This window comes from Pinus tabuliformis, chromosome 5_2, assembly GCF_031772625.1.
Source record: "Pinus tabuliformis cultivar Carrire ecotype Pingquan chromosome 5_2, CPIR1, whole genome shotgun sequence".
Classification (NCBI taxonomy): domain Eukaryota; kingdom Viridiplantae; phylum Streptophyta; class Pinopsida; order Pinales; family Pinaceae; genus Pinus; species Pinus tabuliformis.
The window spans coordinates 372822270-372842358 of record NC_142306.1 but is presented as its reverse complement, the minus strand read 5'-3'; the positions used below and the strand labels follow the sequence as shown (position 1 = coordinate 372842358).

Genomic DNA, 20089 nt, shown 5'->3' with positions numbered 1-20089 from the left:
ATATGAATCTGTGTTAGAATGGTCCAAAAGACATGGATCAAGCCAGATCTAATCTTACCCGTTGATTAGGGACTTAGTCTCGGCCGTTGAGATGTCAACAAGAAAAGTATAAGAGGAGGCTTGAGGGTCACTTGGAGAACACACCAGAGTGATCAATCAATCTATTCTCAAGAGCAGGGTTCGTTAAGAGAGATAGAATCAGTGATCAGGAGAGCAACTAAGGGGTATTGATTACAGAGAGGCAGAGATAGTGCCGGGATAGCAGCAAAGCAGCTAGGGAGAGAGAGACGTAGGAGCAGCCAGTGCTCACGCAAGGCCACGCAGAGGCAGCTAAGTGCTGCGCAGAGCACTAGAGGGGTCAATGTAGCTGATGCAAAGGCTCAAAGAGCTGACGTAGGGCCTCATGGGGCTGACACAAGCCAGGATAGGCTGACGCATTGCCATCGCTAGGCTAGGAGAGGCTGACGCAGTCCAGATTGGGCAAACGCTGGGGTTTCTGGGGCAGATTGGTGCTGAGTAGCTGCCGGAAGGATTATCCGAGGTTTCAGCTAGTGGATCTGTAAGAAACGAGAGGTATTACTGCTAAGGAAATTCTCTGTTGGGTAGGCCAGTTTCGACACCCAAATTGTACTATGATATTGCTTAATAAGAAAACCCTCAGATAGCTGCACCGGTTTTCCCACATTGGGTTTTTCTGGGGACATTAGTCCAAAAATAATGGTGTCATATGGTGTGTTTGTTCTTGTTTCTTTTAGTTGCCGATCTATAATATGTTGAGCATGCACTAGTGTTTATTTTCAGTATTTACATTGTAAATAACTTGTTAGGGAAAATAACAAGGAGGTAGGAATAAATTAGAGAAAGTGCATGGAGGGTTTCTAACTAAGTAGAGTTAGAAACTTCAAAAGTTTGGAACAACCTGAGGGGTTCGAGATTCATGATTGGGAAATCTCATGTGTGCAGGTGGAAGAAAGCCCTCTATGGCTTGAAGCAAAACACCCCGAGCTTAGTATGAGAAGATTGATAGCTGTTTGATGAAGTAGATTCATTAGGAGTGAAGTCGATCCAAACCATTGCTTGAAGGTTGTGGATGATAGACCTCTCATACTAGCACCTTCTGAGGATGACCTGTTTCTGACAGGTGCATACCCTCTCATTTGCAGAAGTAAGAGGGAGTTGGATTCCAGATGTGGAACAGTAAACTGCAAGCCCGTGACTACCTCGAGGATCTTAACTTTCAGAAGTTATATGGTAGTGATGCCGGACCAGATTTGGGAAATACCTCTGAGTTTCATAAACTCATTCATGTTGATGTTCTTGGTGAACTTCCGTCCAGACATATGATTTGCAGTTAGTATGATGAGCTCATATATGGTTGAGCCTCACTGGATTGGTGCCAAGAATCTTCTGAGATGTCTTCGGGGCACAATCTCTCATGGATTGAGATACACTGCCGGAAATATGAAGCTGCATGATTGTTCGAATGCTAACTAGGCAGGCAGTGTGGAGGATCTCAAGAGCACTTCTGAGTGCTGATTCTCTTTAGGTTCTGCTCAATATCCTGGATGAGCAGGAAGCAGAAGACGGTTGCTTTGAGCACTGCCGAGACTGAATACATAGATACGAGTATGACCTCATGTGAAGCTGCCTGGTTGTGGGAGCTCTTCAGTGAGCTGTCTGTACACATGATGGATACCACCGTGATCTTCTGTGTCAACCAGGAGGGGATTCGATTGTTGAGGAATCCCGTATTCTATGATTGCTCCAGCTTATAGACATCAGATACTACCTTATCTTGGATATGGTACGTCGATGAGCGAGGAGGCTCTATCGCATTGAGACTGATGTACAGGTCACAGACACTTTGTCAAAGCCTTGAGAAAAGGTAAAATTTGTGACCTTCCCGAACGACTTGGAGTTGTTGAGAGACATTCTTATAAAGGTCTTGCATGATGCATGCATTGAGCTCTGGGAGGTTCAAGGGGCTTGGGATGCTTACTGGAGCAACACGTGACCATAGGGCGATTCACCCTCCCTCAATGGTGGGCTGTGTACAGGGTGAACGGCTCAGCCTTCCCCTGTGATACCCCGAGGCGACTTAAGGACAGGATGAATGGTTCTCCTGTTGAGGCATCCTACCCATGCAGTCTGGGACTCATGGGAAGTACCTCTCATGTGGCCAATGAGAAGGGAAATGGGGTTAGGGACCATAGTAGTATTATCGATGGACGCATCATTGTATCTACCATACTCCCTAAGCTAATATGACCTCCATTGATTTGGGATCAATGAAACTGATCTGGGATCATTATGAGTGGTTTGAGACACTCTCTTGTGATATTGATCTGGGATCAATAAAACTGACTTCGGGTCTATAAGAGTGGTATGACACACTCTTCATATGGAACTGACTTCGGGTCAGTAGAGAATGGTATGAGACATTCTCAATCAATTCTTCTTCTTCATGGTTCAGCAGAGTAGAGCAGTGCAGGGCACTGATGGCTGAGATAGTACAGTCGAACATATGGATCAATGGATGGAGTTCGCCCTAGTTGAGAGGGAGTGTTAAATTTGGTAACTAGGGCCAAACTCCATGTGGGTCATCTTACTTATGGTCGCTGATATTTTTCTTGGATCCCTCTCATCGAGAGGTGTAGGATTGATCTAAAGATCATCCGATTCCGGTAAGTATTCATGGAGTTATGAATTTATTTGTGTTATAAGCCAATTAGTCAAGGTCGGCCAACAACCAAATAAACCCCACATGTGCTCAACGTTTTATTATAAAAGGAGATGACTTGAGAGTCATTTCTCACACACACTTCCATCTTGATTTCTTTCCACTTGTCTTGGGTTTTAGTGGAAGAGAATTCATGATTAGAAGCCCTAGACGTTGGAAGAAAAGAGGCTGCCCTAGCCGCAATCAAGAAGAAGGAATACACTGCCCTAATCTAGAGGACACAGTCATGAAAGAGAAGCCCTAATGCTATCTAGAAGGAAGCCTACAACCCTATACGCTGGTCCCTACCAAAATGCAGTCAAGGAGGACATTACCATGCCCTAGCCACAACATTAGGAGGCTGCCCTAGATAGCGTGGAAGGGCTGTGTGGACAGCGTATTGAGCAGGAGTCTTAGCCGCTATTTGGAGGGGTCCGAAGTGTTGGAGAAGGGGCTGAGTTCCCTTGTTATCATGCCGCAGCAATAAAGGACTGTTGGAAGGGCAGCCGCAGTCATAGGACTGATTTGTGGGTAGTTTTAGTGACACATTTATAGGGCCGCAATGAGGGACTGCTAACAGCAATTGGGAGATGAAGTTTGGATGGCAGAGAGACCTAGAACGGACCTCCTAACCAAGCCACAATCACCTCTAAGGACAACAAGTCAACTAGTACAACAGTGCTAATATATATGGGACAGCTGGGCTACATGGTGCTGCCCAGAATGTTGGGACAACACAATGATGGGACAACAATGTCATTATGGACAGCAACTATGTTGGGACAACAACTATGATGGGACAACCCTATGACATAGGACAGTAGTGACATTGTGCAGCAACTGCAAAGTGGGACAGCAGCTATGACATGGCAGCAAAGTGGGACAGCAACTGTGACATGACAGCAGCAAGCATGGTGCAGCATGGCAAGCGTGGACAACATGGATAGCTGTGGCAAGCATGGTGCTGGAAGCACATGAGACATGCTGTATGACAACATGGTTCAACAATGGCACATGAGACAACAGTGCAGCGTAAGGTGCAGTAGTAATGAGGTCCAGCAGTGCGATGATGGGTGCAGCTCGGTGAGGTGCAACATGATGATGAGATGCAACATGATGATAGGTGAAGGAGTCACCTTGGAGAATCAGTTGAAGCAACATGTCTTCAATTGATCTCATGTATCATCTTCTTAGAGATGATATATGCTCTTATCTAGATAAGTCAAAGTGTTGACTTCTATTGTAAATGTACTATATCTCACTCTCTTTCTCTCTCTGTTGAACTATTGAAGAACATATAAGAAGAATTGAGCAAGGGTTTCCCCACATTGGGGTTTGTCCCTGACTAGCGCCACATCTTGTGTCCTCTTGTCTTGGCTTGTCTCCTGCGATTTATGTTTATTTTCTATCCGCATTTTACTTTAATGCTGATGTGATTGCTAATCTGGAAAATATATTGAGCTAATTGTGAAAATTGAAATAAATTGCTCTAAGCATAGAAATACCTAAACTTAACAATTATTGAAGACAAAACATAGTTACATTTTCCAACAGCTAGGAACTAGGTTCTCCAACTTTCATCAAGACAACGTGCATAAATCCAAGATGCCCTCAAATGGTCTCCTCCTCCTTTTTATAGATCTCATGGACCCCTCTAGAAGCCTTTATTTTATTATTATTTTAAGCACTTGGTGCATTTTCCCTCCTTTTATTTATTTAAAATACCTTTTTTAATTCGGGAAAATGGTAAATCGGCCACCATTACTCCTCAGGTTATTGAAAGTTGCTTCCCACCATCTTATCCTGTAGATATCCTCGTTCCGGTTCCAATGAGCTATTACACTAAGGTGTTCTGACAAATATTTCTCCTGGAATGCCACCTTAAGCATAATTAATGGAGTTAGGCTCAATAGTAACCCCATTTTTCAAAAGTTGTCGGAATGCAATAAAACAAAAGGCAAACTGTGCAGATGATGGAATATGCCAAGCGAATGCCATCAAATCCATAATAACTCCTAAACCCCATAAAGCCCCTCCAGAAGCCCCTTGGCTGCTGATGGAGTAAATCTGCTCCTGTGACCTAGCTGCCTCCAAGCCTGGAAGTCCATCCTGACCACGCTAAATTGGAAACCAAAAAAAGGAACATGACATATAGCTTTAGAGTAGGAGATTTGGTGTCTTGATGTTCTGCTTGTGTTGTGTTTGCGATTGTACTGGTTTCTGTTCTTTTTGACTATGCAACTCCTATGAAGTACTTCTTGTGTTCTATATCACTGCACAACTCACAGTAAATGACACATGCTTCCTTATAACCATCTTCCTCCTCAAGTTGGCTGTTGTCCAGATTGGGATTGAAATGAACAAAATTACTTTGAAGGATAATTTGGTGATGAGCTTGTTTGATTTCGTAGTTACTTGAATTACTTGTAGGAGGTGCTATGTGTGCTTCTGGTCTTACATTTTGAAGTGTACTGATTAGTATTGTGTTTTTGCCCAAGTTTGAAGAAAAGGTAGAGTAACACAGTGCTTGGACTTAATAGGAAGCTTAATCTTGGTCTCAGACAGGAATCCTGTATTCCAAGGCAAGGATTTTAAAGTTTAATGTTAACCTTTGTGTTCTTCTGGGACTGATGCACGGATATTTGAATGAATATTATGAAGCAGATGGTGTTCCCTTGGATGTTTGATGAGATTGCTGTTCTCCGTCCTTTCAAAGAGGCTGCTCATATGTTGGCTGAGAAAAGAGATTGGCCACCACTATATGATACTCAAAGACTCAAAGAAAACCAGGTGTGTTGCAAGTTTAATTGGAGAATTTGAAAATGAAACGATGCTGTTCTTTGGTGATGCTTCTTGCCTAGAATCTGACAGCCAATTTGTTTATGCTTCGCTTGAACTATGTATGGCTTAAAGACTGTTCTGCTGTGCTTTATCATTCTGATTTTATTATGAAGTCCTGAATGATTTTTAAAATCTGGAGCAATGACATCTTTGATCAATCATGTTTTTTTTTTTAAGTGAAATGCATTGACCCTTGTGGGGAAAGTCCTTGATTACAATAATCATGTTGTTGTATGGATTTCTCAACCAAAATTAAAAGTGTAGATTTGACCTGTGTCCAGTCTCACTACACATCGTGAATACCAAATACACATGTTTATGAGCTATGTGGACAGTAATACATAGAAGCCAAGTTATCAATTAAAAATCAGGATTAGATGTGTTATTTAGTTCTAAGATGCATGCACTCTGCATGCCTATGTATTGGATAATCTAGCTCTGTTGATTCCAATGTAATAGGTACATTTCCACTACTAATGCCTCTTATTCTACTTTCAAATGTGCATCTCTGCCATGATTATCTGTTACTTTACTTCTCCATTAGAATTTTATCTAAATTTTGGAGGCACAAGGCTTCACGCCAATATAAAATTCATTTAGATTGAATGCTTATTACTCTCTCCTAGGAAGTTTTTGTGTCTAGTTTGAAACAAGCAGTGCTTCTAGGAACTTGGTATTTAATGACCATGATGTTAGAAGGATTTTATTCTATGTACTTATTTGTGGGTTTGTTACTAGATCATGTTGTATATACTTAACATAATAATGTGATGACAACAGGAGTTAATTGAAGGTTGTCTGCTGCATGAACCCATATCTACATGGGTGCCTTTTTTCATCACTAAACGTAGATCTTATTTATTGTTGTGATTACCCTTTGATATACTTTCTCTCATCCCATTGTTTAAGGAATAAATTTTGCATGTGAATGTCCAAACTATGAGAGGGAGGTAGCATTCTGAAGTTGGCTGGCAACTGCACAAATTTCTATTGTAGGCAAAATATGGCCTAGGCCCTAGACCCATTAATAATGATTTAATCCTTCCTTTCTTAGTTTTATAACTAAAAATTTCTACATAGAACTTTGAGAGAAAGTTACAAAATTGATGTAAAAAAGGAATTATTTTACAGTTGGTATAATACTCAGTTCAATGAAGTATTGTACACGGTGTTGCTTTTAATTCCTCAGCCATCTAATCCTCATTGATGAGCATTTCAATTCGTTGATTTTAAATATTATAGAAGGCTAAGAGGCTTGAATATTGAAATTGCTATATGGCCTGAAGTACTATAGTTCTTATGAGTAGTTGAATTACCCCCCAAATCTATCAAATAATACTTGAAATTCTAGATAAAATTGGGCTTGGAAAGAAATTAATGATGGGAGAGCTTTGTGAAACACTAGAAAGCTATTTGCCAAATGCATATGATAACTTTGGTGGAATGTCTTTTTAAGCAAGGGGATGTACTATGTACTGTAGTGAACCAAATTGAGAGGTGCCACATTTAAATAGAATTTTAGGAACCCCTGGTTACGTAGCCTAAGTATTTACTATTGGGAGCTGAGGATAGAATGCAATGTACAAGTACACAGCTAACATATGAACCTAGAATAGATGCTTGAACAACTGAATAAAATATAGCAGCATATACAAAAGGATTGAAATAGGACTCCAAATTATGAATAAAATGCAGACTCGAGGAATGATAATGACAACAAATATTATAGTCCATAGACCACGACATATATAAATGGCTTGGGGTTGGGAGTCGATTAAGGGATTGTTGTCGCAAAATTTAGCAGGCCTGATGCAAGGCCTTATTGGGTGGGGCTGGACCTTATGGCAACAAGAGAAAGGGTTGCCACTATCACCTCAACAACCTTTCTCCTGCTCTTTGGTGGATTTAAACCACAAGGGAGGCTTGACTAAATCACTAAAAAGATGTTCTAATGCTATGGCTCATGGTGATGAGTAAAATCTCTATTGTTGGATCGAGTACTGGCAAGGCCTAAAATAGCCTAGGTGTTCAATGCTAGGTTTCAAATATTCTATGCCTACACCAAGAAATAGGCTGCTATAAGTTAGGGTTTGAAAGATATGCAATGATGAGGCATTCAATGTCACATAGCAGCCTAAGAAATGATTTTAGGATGATACTCAACAACAAAGGATCAAGATCTTCCAATAGAGACTAGGGTTAAACTAGGAAATTATTTATATGGCTGTTAGGTTTGCATTAAGAGCAATAAAGAGAGTGTTGGCAACCCTATTTAAGGTGAATATACCATGCACTATGCTAGATTTTTCCTTTAAACAATTTATAGATGCAATTCCTAAATTATAAGCCCTAGTTGTCTAGGATGTTGATGTTTGTAGCTCAGATAGGTACTTCTGCACATGCCTAAGTGTCTACGCGTGAAAAAGTTGCCCCAAAGTCTCCTCAGGACACTTGCTCAAATAAATATTGAGCAAGATGCATTTGTATCTTAGCTTAAGTCTAACTTCGAAATATTTTTATCGATTTTTCACACTTTGAAATATATATATATATATATATATATATATATATATATATTAGTTGCACAGTTGTCGAAAGTCATTTAAGGTGCAACTATATTTCTATCGATTTTTTACAATTTTTGTTCATAGCATAAAGGGCTAATAGCCCTATTCTTCTGTCTAAGGCAGATCTTATTGAATTTTGTAACTAGTATCTGTCTTCATAATGTATTGTCATTTATAAATTTATTAAAGCATATTTAATATGCTTTAAAATAATTTTATTTGTAGCATGGGTTTCATGCTCAAAGAAAAGAAAAATTTGTATATTTGAAAAAGAAAAGAAAAATCAAATTTTAAGTGACTTTTGGTCAAACCCCAAATGGTCAAGTCGGCCTGCCCAAGATATGTGCCCCTTCTCATGGACGAACAACTATAAATAGAAGCTATTCATTCTCCAAAAGATGTATTCAGATCTGTTTCAAGGCATATGCGAATCTGAGGCTACTTTCTATAATGCGAACCTGAGGTTACTTTCTATAATGTGAACCTGAGGCCAATCCCTGTGATGCAAAATCTGAGGCAACCAGCTCACGCGAGATTCTGAGACACTTATCTCTATGTTGATGCGAGCTTCTGAGGCAGTTTATATCTGTGTTGATGCGAGTGTCTGAAGCAATGTATCTTTGTGGTGATGTGAGCTCTTGAGGCAACTTATCTATGATTTATGAAGAGTCTTATGGTCATAACTTTGTGGTAGCTTGAGGATAACCTCATGACAAACTTCATGAAGACTATTGCTTGTTATGGAGGGCTGACTTGGCACTTGGGAAGTCATACTAGTTAGTTTGTTTATGACTTGGATTTCTCTTGTTGACAAAGATTCTATAAGGAAATGATTGTTGGGTTTTCCCCTTGTGGGTTTTGACCTGGCCACTGGTCTAATTTCTGGTGTCTCGTCTTTTTGTGCATTGTGATTTCTACTGCCTTTATACATGCATAATTGAATGTATAATTGCTTGATGACCTAACTGAATGAAGTGAATGCTAAAAGGAAAACATATATCATGATTAGGAATTCAACATGGCAATTGAATTTCAACATGGTACTAGAGGGTAGGTTATAGGGCAGCGTTGAAGTTAAATTATTCGCCCTAATTCAATGTCTTGGAATTGGAAGCCAACAAAGTGCCCTAGCTTGTCTATTGTAAGAAGGTCAACGTTATGAAATCTTCAAGCCATGAATCCATTGTCTAAGATCAATCTCTCTTAGGAGAAAATCAGAGCTTCCAAGAAGAGTGAAAGTATGAATGGCAAGTCTCTGTGGCATAAGAGCATGATCTAAGTCCATTCCTATGGTATAAGTCCAAGACTACTCAGTGATGGTGCAATAATCTGAAGAAGCCTTCACTACAAAGATCATATTTTGTTTAATAAGGGTTAATCAAGGAAGATCATTATTTTTCTAATCTGGAAGGTGTCATAATGAAGAAAATGTCAGACCGAATACATGGAGCTTCCCTTGAACATAAGTCATTTGTTATCTAATCTCAAAAGATTTGTCCTCTTGTGTGAATAAGCACTGTTCATTGCTTAGTAACAAAATGTGTCTCTAGCAAGGAAGCTGTGTCACTAACAAAGTCTATTCATTCAATGAAAGGAATAAGTGAAAAAGAACCATGACACAGTAGGTCAAAATACCACTGTATCCTCGATTGCAAAAAGGAAAAATTCTGATATAAAATATGACTATACACTTTAGAGCCAAGATTCTCTGAAGGATTATTACAGTCACGAAGGAGATTAAAGAGTCTTGTTTCATTGTGATTCGTACTGCTACATAGAGACCAAGAAAAAGGATACCTCAGACCACTGAAGATCTTCACCTCAGAAGTATGCAAATACTAAGGCTTGTTCTGAAAACCTCAGAAAAGAAATCAAGTCTCCTTTATATCTCTGATAAAACAGATTTTGATGCTATCTTTCAAGGATCTGTAACTTATAAATAATAGAGATGAGACCTAGTCAAAATATACATTGCAAAGAAAATGACCTGATAAAGCAGCTTGATTTCATGACACATAGAATGGAATGCTAGACCTACTATGTTATGAAGGAATCACTTTATCAAAGCAAGATAAGAAATTGAAGTGTGAGCTAACAATCTTATGCTCCATTGAAAATATTGTTGACATCTGATGTATTACAAAAGGGGTATCGGTAAAATGCATTGTATAAAAGGTCGTGTTCCTCTTTCTCTGCAAGGCTAATTTATTAACAGCAGGGCAAAGTCTTGGAGGACGTTTCTTGAACTTGTTGCAGGACTTCTTTGAAGGATGACCCTTTTTGACAAAGACCTTTTTGATTGATTTGGCAAAGAAACCCAAGATGCAATACAATCTGAAGTCTGACGTGTGAGATCTAGTGTTAACAAGCCAAGGACATTGGAATAAAGGGATCTGACCTTCTAAAGTATTAATGCCACAAGTGCTTGGGTATTGAAGATCTACCGTGATGAAATACAATGATTCTAAGAAGCCAGGTTGCTTGGCTTGATGAAGTCAAGGTTAACTTTTGATTAATTGATGACGTAAAGAATCTAGGTTCTTGGCATTTGGGCACTTGCAGTTTGAGAGTCTAGGGTTTACAAAACCCTAGCAAGTTAAGAAGACGCTTAAGGGAAAAATCTTATCATGCTACAATGAACATGAAATATCTAGGGCTTGTACCCCAGATTTGATTGCCTTCGCTGAAAGAAGAGGAAACCCTAGTCTATGCAAGGAAGATATAACTTCATATTGGTGTGCAAGGAGTCTAAGATTAAGAGGGCGCAGACTTTTCTCAAAATATAAGTATTCTATATCTTTTCTCTTTGATTAAGACTATTGTTATTGTCTTTAATTTTCAATTAGTTTCTTGTCCATGCATCCTTTGCTTGGTTTTAATCATTATCCCATGACCTCCGACCTCCTAGTGAGGATTGTAGCCCAATAACAAGGAATTCCTATACTTTGGCAATAGTGGAAGAACAAATCAGAGCAAGAGCATTTTCTAGAATTTCTACTTAAAGGATATTGTACCAAATAAGACCCAAGTTCAAAGGGAGCATGATGTTTGAAGTATGTCTTGATTGTGCCAAAGAGAAGTGTGATATTCCCACTTAGCAAGGTTGCTTAGTGAATTATCAATTTTGATCAATTTTGTCCATTTTGGGTTGCAACTTAGGAAAAGTGGGTTGTGGGGTCCCACTTGCAATTTTGAGGTGAAAGAAGGCTCCAACATAGGGGAAAAAGGAAAATCGAATTGCTAGTGGATGGTGGGGGCCACCCCCAAAGGGAAATACGCTCCCCTTGGCTAATACACACTCATGGAGGGAAGAGAGATGAAGGGATCGATGTATGGGACCCACATGGAGGATTGGAGGCTCAAGGCTAAATAGGAGGTGCATTCATCATTTTGGCACATTTTAATCATTTGACATTTACAAATACCTAGCATGCTTGAGCTGAGAGCCAAGTCTTGTAAGTGTTGTGGAGCACACACGATTTTCATGCGAGAATCTCACCCTACCTTCTATGAATTTCGAGTGCTAGCCCAAGGAGGTGATCTGCACTTTGTTTGGGAGCTGCTCAGGAGGTGGGTAAGTAATTCATGGAGTTTCTCCAGTAGTTTGGGCACAGAGAGGGAAGTATGCATCCCTTGGAAGAGCTGGTTGTAGAGAAGAGAATTCATGGAGCTTTCCGGGAGTGATTTGGGCCATTATTTGCGAGAGTTTGGGAGTGCTAGTTGGGTTTGATTTTGAGGGAATTTGCTATGCACATCGAGACAACACCAGAGACTACGTGGGCCTGCGCAGAGGAGATTTCGTGCCACACGTGGGAGTTTGGAGGAGGCCAATTCGAGTGTTGAGACGAGATGAATCTTGTGGGGAGTTCCGGGGAGGAATTTCGTTGGGCTTTGTAACCATTTTGGGGGCCTCAAACAATGTTATTTTCTGAAGGGTCAATTAGCCCAGCAGTTGAAGGAGAGCGTGAAAATTGGGCCGAATTTCAGAGGTCAGCTTTTGGCAAAACCCTTTCTGGGTTTTGGTGGGTTAATTGTGGGGAGACGGGGGTTAATTTCCCAGAATTTTCTAAGCACCGTAGGTGGACCTAGCATTTGTTTCTTGCAACCAACAATGCAATTTCTGGGGCCAACGCAATGCATTTAAGGGACATTTTCCTAGTGGTTGAGCAACTGATTTCATCCCCTGGATCTTGTTAGTTTACCTTGAGCAAGCCCATCTGCGAGCTTATATTGTACACCCTTCTTATTATAATAAAATGGCTCAATTCTATGCAGATTTTGGTGTCTTTTCGGGTGTTTAATATTGTGTGGAAATTTTGTGTTGTTTTTTCTATGCATGCTTTGTTTATCGCTGTTAATTTTACTTAGGGATATTATAGTGGTATCAAAGCTCATAGTCTTGGCTCAGCCTGTGGGAGTAACCATTAGTCTATGACACCAGAGGACAGGCAGAACATCATGTATAGGAGGAAAAGGTACAGAAGCAGGGAAAGGTAGCTACAAATTACTCCTGATACAAAAACCTTGAGCCGAATGTGAGAAATTGATTCCCTGATTCCTACTACAACAAACTGATGATATTTCTCCTATTTGTTAATTACTTGAACAAATTACTTGCAGTTTTCCACAGCGAATACAAAATACATACACTGCAGCCTACACAAAATAAATACTGCGGAAACTAAATATGACACAGGACAGAAATAAACACACACACATCTACACAGTTGTTTTTGGACAATGTGCCCAGAAAAACCCAACTTGGGAAAACCGGTGCAGTAGTCGAGGGTTTTATTATTATTCAATAGTTTCTGAGTACAAATTGTTGGATGCCCGAAATGGCTATCCGATACAGAGGAAAACTGGCAAAGAGTTAGTGAGAAAAATCTCACACTGATTCAGGAGATCCGACACTAATCAGGGATAGACTGGCTGGCCCCATGCTGCCTCTGCGTAGCTTCTGTGTCACACTTTCTGGGCTCTACGTCACTTCCTCTTTTGATCTCTTGCTGTCTGGAAATTCAACCCTTTGGCCCTCCGGTCTCACACCCCGACTTCTGGCACTAGATCTCGACTCTCAAGTTGAATTTCGAACTCCCTATGAAGCTTTGTGTTGCCTCTACATGGCACTGTGCTGCCTCTCTGAACTGCTCTATGCCTTATCTGCCTTGCACTCTCCGGATCTGGAAAACTCTCCTCCGAACTACTATCCCTACCCCTCATTGCAAGAAGATCACCCGATCTCACTCCGACAACTCAACACTGCTACTCTTGAGAAATTCTATCTTTGATCTCTCATTCGATGTGTTTTCGAAGTGCCCATCGAACTCCTTATAATCTCTCGTTGGAGCTCCAACGACCAATATTAAAACATAATCAAGGGCTAAGATTAACTGGGAGTTGATCCTCGTCTTCTTCTAGAAGATTCACACTAGATTTAATTAATAGCCTTTAATTAACTAGATTTCCTAAGTTTAGACTCAGGGAACCATTGAAAAAAGTTAATTATTTTAATTAAACCATATCTAGGTGGAATTTTCCTAAACGATTTCTGGATATTGGAGAATGCATGTGTCTTAGCCTTTCTGCAAAATCTTGAGGCAAGAGCACAATCGATGATACATAAATGAAAACTCCCTCTTAGTGAGGAATGTGCTCTAGTGCTGCAACCTATTGAAGCATCACTCTGTCTCTACATCATCTCTTGCTGCGTTGTTGATGTCTGGCTCTACTGCCCATCAACTACTGTACAACTCTGGTTGCTGCATCTGTGCTTCTGCTGGCCCTGCTAAACTGTTGCCAACACTGCATTTTCACTACAACCCTCTCTCCATTTGCTGTTGTTGCAACTACAACATCTACAACGGAAAAGCATCCAAAATACTGAACCAACTTTGTTCAGTATGATGCATCCGTCATTCGAGTTTTGACTACTCCTAGTTTCTGCGTTGTCACTGAAGCCTCTGCACTGCTGTTGACTTTGCTCTATGCCAAGTGCACTGCTGCCAACTCTGCTCTGTGCCAAGTGCACTGTTGCCAACTCTGCTCTGCGCTGCTGCTGACTCTGCTTTGTGCCAAGTGCATTGCGGCCAACTTTGTTGTGCGCTGCTTAGAATCTGATCGCTGCTAGCTATTGCATTTGTCACTCTGGCACCTGACTGCACCAACTACCATTGGTCCATCCTGCTACTGCTGACTATGGGCTCCCGTAGCAAGGTACTGATTCATGAGGTGGACCTCAAGAATCCTGCACATCCTGTAGCTCTCTAGGGCTACAACTCCAGATCACCCCACCTCACCCTTGGAAGCATCTCGACAATCATGGCAAACTCTTCCTCCATTCTGGAGGACAACCTCCCTGTTGATTTCTGGTAGCATCGGATGTGCTCTAAGTCTCAAATTTTGCAGGGAGGCTTGGGCACATGTATTCCAAAGAACCCAGAAAGCGTTTTGGGAAATTCCACCCAGAAACAATTTTATTGAAAAAAATAATTATTTTTAATGGGACCCTATGTCTAAACTTAGGAAAATAAAATAATTAAAGGGTGTTAATCAAATTGTAGGTGTAACTTCTATAAGAAGACGAGCGTCAAGCATAAATGATCTTAGCCATTGATTAGCTTCTAATCTGGGCCGTTGAATGTCAACGAGGAGATTATTGAAGGACACTTGAGGGTCATTTGGAAAGACACATAGAGTGAGTTTAGAAGTTTGATTTTCTGAAGCAAAGCAACTGCAGGAGAATATCGATAGTGAGCTTGTACAGTGAGGGGCAGGGATAGTTGGGTTGTAGTACCTTCTCCAGAGCCTAGGATACGCAGCAGAGAGGCAGAGAGACACCAGAAGGAGGCAACGCACGACCTAGGAGGGGTTGACGCTGAGCCAGAAGGGCTCACACAGAGGTTAACACTGAGCTAAAAGGGCTCACGTAGAAGCGTCACACAGTTCTCCAAGCAGAAGTTCGAATTTGTTGAGGGAGCTGACATTTCTGCGCCGGGAGGTCTGGAAACTACTCTAGAAGGCAAATCGATTCCTAGTTGAGCTGATGCAAAGCCTTAGAGGCTGACGCTAGGCCCACGCAGAGGCAATGTAGGAATAGTCGGGGACATGTTGGTTTAGTTGCCAGATCAGCCAGAACTTGCCAGGTAGAGTGAGGTAATCTCACCGATTTCTACCAGTTTATTTCTCTGTAACTGGATTGTTTGGAGGCCATCCAGAGTTGTATTAAGAAAACTACTGCATAATAATAAAACCCTCAGATTTGTTGCACCGATTTTCTTGCATTGGGTTTTTTCGGGGACATTTGTCCAAAAACAACTGTGTCACTTGTGTGTATCTTTCTCTATTGTTCTGTTCTTGTTTTAGCATATTATTTTAATTGGTGTAGATTGCAGTGTATTAGCTTCGATATTTGCTATAGGAAGCAGTAAATAATTTGTTTCAATAATTAACAAATAGAAGAAGTTTAATTAGTTGCTACAGTAGGGATTCCAGTTTGCGGAATTTTCACACTGCTGATATTAGCGGATGTAGCTTGCTGATCCTGCTTCTCCTCTTTGCCCTTCTTTCTGAGAGGACACTGAGTGTTGTAGCGGCCTAGCTCACCACACTTGAAGCACTTGATCTTCGAAATGTCCTTTCTTATGCGCTTCTCCTTCTGCCCCTTTGATGCAAGGGCCACATCCTCCTCTTCCTTCACCTGCTTCGTCCCATTTCTGCTACTGCCACTGATGGTGGCCTTTACCAGATCACACCTCATTTCCTCCTGCTGCAGATCAGCCCACACACGTTCCCAATCTGGTAGTTTTTCTCTGCCCAAGATACTCTGGACAAAAACTTGCCAATCTTCAGAAACGCTATTCAGCGCTAATCGTACAAACTTTGAGGGTTGGGTGTTAAATTGGCAACTAGGGCCAAACTCCATGTGGGTCGGCTTATTTATGGCAGCTGATATTTTTATTGGATCCCTCTCGTCGAGAGGTGTAGGATTGATCCAAAGATCATCCGATTCCGATAAGTATTTATGGAGATATGAATTTATTTTGTTTATGTAATTATAGTCAAGCCGACCAGCTCTTATGTAGGCTCTAGAAGCCCAACCGACGTGTCTATTCGTCATCTTCGTTTTGGTATAAATAGATGAGGATTTTATGTCATTTAGACACCTCTTCATGTGTAGTCTCCTCCTCTCCACGTCTGGGTTTTTGGTGAAGGAGAGAGACACCATGTGTGATACGTTGGTCTTCAAGAAATGCCCTAGCTGCTGTACATTGCCCTAGCCGCAGAGATCTGGCCGCAGTAAACCCTAGCCGCAGAGATCTGGCCGCAGTAAACCCTAGCCGCAGAAATCTGGCCGCTATAAAAGAGGTCACATATGCAGCCAAAGGAAACGTTCTATTCACATTGCCATTGTGGAAGAGCCGCAGTCATAAGGATATATATACGCAGGGCAGACAATACAACGCAGCAACATTTGTATATGCAATGATACAGTCACGTAGGCAATTGCGTATGTATATATATTGAGTCATCAACGAACAGCTTTCACACTCAGGAAATGCAATATATATTCACTGTTAAGACAACCTAAATCTGCAGTGATATAGAGACCTGAAACCGCAGTAAAATGAAGGGTTAGCTACAGCAAGAGGAAGCTGTTGCTGCAGCAAGGAGAGGCCTAATCAGCAAGGTCATTTGAGGACTGTTTCAAGGGTCCGAGTTGCTGATTGTAAGGCCGAGGCCCTGATCTTGGAGGCCAAGGTTAGGAGGACTTGCTGTAGCGTGGACAGTCCTTACGTTGGGCTTGAATCTGCTCTAAAGGAGCAGCATGTAGGGCAGCATCTTATTGGAGGACAGCCGCAGCAAGGGAAAGCAATTCTGGGCCAGTTTGATGAGCTGTTAGGGACTGTGATTGGTGCCCTAACCAGTCCCAGAATTGCAGCAGTGCAACAAGAAGTCTACAGCACTTTTAAGAGATGCTTTAAGCATTTGATTGATGATGTTTTGAGGACATTTGCTACAGGAGTTGCTATGTGCTAGGCCACAGGCCATAGCACCATAGCAAGGGCTACTTAGGGCTGCACTTTGTGCCTTAACCAAAATTGCAGGAGCAGGCAATCAGAGTAATGTTGCAGTAGATTGATGATCTACCAAAAGGGATATGCAACAGCACTCTTATTGAATGTTTTCAGGACTGCATCTTAGATCAGTCATCATTAGCAGAATGATGGACTTACTGCTGCTGTCGTAAAATCTCAGATTTGTATATTTGTACTATCTCTCTCTCTGCTGAACTATTGAAGAATATAAGAAGATTTGATCAAAGGGTTTCCCCACACATTGTGGGGTTTGTCCCTGGCTCGCGCCATATCTTGTGTCCTCTTGTCTTGGCTTGTCTTCTGCGTTTTATATTTATGTTCTATCTGCAGTTTATCATAATGCTGATGTGATTGCTAACTGTGAAAATTTAAATAAATTGCTCTAGCATAGAACATACCAAAACTTAACATTGGGGCACTGACCCTACTGAAGCCCGCTGGTCTTGGACATCCTGGAGCCTCGTAAGGAAGGGGTCTACACGCTTCCCTTTCTTCATCCTCATGCATCTGAGCTTCTCCTCTAAGTACATCTTCTGCTGCTTGGAAGATCCTTCGTATAGCGTAGCTAAGGCTTCCCACATCTGCCGGGTAGTATCCTTGTCGGTTATAGATCTCAAACCCCATCGAGAATGATCCTCTTAGTCTTCGCCATCTCAACCTTGTACTTCTTGAGCGGATTTGCATCGGCAGGTACAAATACCACACTATCGACATAAGTTTTGAGATCATGCTCATCTAGAAGGTAGGGAATCCTAGCCTTCCAGATCACATAGTTAGAGGCTCCGTCCAACCAATCTTGATCTCTCAACCTAGCTGATTCCATCTCTCTTGAAAAAGTCGAACTGCTCCCTCTTCTCCTCTGCGCAGATGCTGCCCAGCTATTCGCACTCCCTTCTGGAGTGAGAAATCCCGCAGACAACTACTGCTGCTCTGCTTGGAAAATTCGAACCTCTTGGCTAGAAGTCATCTGAGGAAGAAATTCCCTCAGAGTGTGCTATTCTTTCCTTCTGACGCTATTCTGCTGCAAAATAACTGCGTTCGAGCTGAAGATCTTCTTTGCAAGGAAACTGTGTTGCTCCCTTCTGCCTTTGGAAAGCTTCGATCTAGAGAATCGAATTTCTCTGTCGACTCACTCAGAGAAATCAATCTCACTCAAAACTTTGACCTCCTTGGCCCAAGGACTGCGCTGCCTTTGGGGTTTCGAATTGCTGCCAAGGCAGGATTTCGAACCTCCTTTTTCCTTTCTGCTCTGAGCTCTCCTACTCACGATCTGTGCTCTGATACCATGTGAAAAATTGGTTACCCGATTCCTACTGCAGCAAATTGATGATATTTCTCCTATTTGTTAATTACTTGAACAAATTACTTGCAGTTTTCTACAACAAATATCGAAATACATACACTGCAGCCTACACAAAATAAATATTGCGGAAACTAAATACGACACAGGAGAGAAATAAACACACACATCTACATAATTGTTTTTGGACAATGTCCCCGGAAAAACCCAACTCGGGAAAACTGGTGCAACAGTTGAGGGTTTTATTATTATTTAGTAGTTTCTGAGTGCAAATCGTTGGATGCCCAAACTGGCTATCCGATACAGAGGAAAACTGGCAAAGATTTAGTGAGAAAAGTCTCACATTGATTCAGGAGATACGACACTGATCAGGGACAGGCTAGTTGGCCCCACGCTGCCTCTGCGCAACTTCTGCGTCAATCATATGCAGCTCTACATCACACTTGCTGGGCTCTGCGTCACCTCCTCTTCTGATTTCCTGCTGTCTGGAAATTCGACCCTCTGGCCCTTCGGTCTCACACCCCAACTTCTGGCACTAGATCTTGACTCTCCCAACTGAATTTTGAACTCCCTCTGAAACTCTGCGTTGCCTCTACATGGCACTGCGCTGCCTCTCTACACTGATCTATGCCTTCTTTGCCTTGCACTCTCCGGATCTGGAAAACTCTCCTCTTGACTACTATCCCTGCCCCTCACTGCAAGAAGTTCACTCGATCTCACTCCGACGACTCAATGTTGCTACTCTTGAGAAATTCGATCTGTGATCTCTCATTCGATGTGTTTTCCAAGTGCCCATTGAACGAATTATTATAATCTCTCGTTGGAGCTCCAACGACCAATATTAAAGCATAATCAAGGGCTAAGATTAACTGGGAGTTGATCCTCGTCTTCTTCTAGAAGATTCACACCTGATTTAATTAATACCCTTTAATTAACTAGATTCCTAAGTTTAGACTTAGGGAACCATTTAAAAAAGTTAATTATTTTAATTAAACCATCTCTAAGTGAAATTTTCCCAAACGATTTCTGGGTATTGGAGAATGCATGTGTCTTAAGCTCTTTGCAAAATCTCGAGGCCAGATCACATCTGATGCTACAGAAATCAACACTGAAGCGTGAGGTGCCAAATATGGGGGACAACCTGAATGATAGAGTGAGTAAAGAAAAGGAGTTTGCCCAACATCTCTTGAAGGCTATCCATGACTTATCTAGGGGTATTGATGAGTTGAGGTAGCAGAACAACAGTAACAACAAGGGAAAGGGCATTCAGGGAGATATACACTTAGGTGAGGGCTCGGGTACCTTGCACCACTAGGCAACAAACTCACCTAACGTGCCTCATGTCTTTAGGACACCACAGAAGTCAACTATCCCTTCATTTCTAGCATCAGGTGTCGAAGGGCCGCAGGGGCAGGAGGACATGCCCATGGGAGACTATTTCGTGGAGTACCAATCCTATGGGGCTGATTTCAGAGATGCCATCACCTTCAAAGACTTTTTCCAACTGAAGGGCAACAATAGGAGCAAGGGGCAGAGTGGAGGAGGTTACACGCATGGCATCGAT

General features: G+C 41.6%; 1 protein-coding gene across 3 annotated transcripts in view; it reads left to right on the top strand.

The window, feature by feature from the left end:
- LOC149159007 (alpha/beta-Hydrolases superfamily protein) overlaps positions 1-20089 on the top strand; it is a 181813-nt gene that overhangs the window by 118195 nt on the left and 43529 nt on the right. For all 3 annotated transcript variants that reach the window (XM_089436392.1, XM_089436394.1, XM_089436393.1), the window contains exon 10: positions 5384-5509. In XM_089436392.1, coding sequence (XP_089292518.1) covers positions 5384-5509 — 126 coding nt within the window. The remainder of the gene's footprint in view (positions 1-5383; positions 5510-20089) is intronic.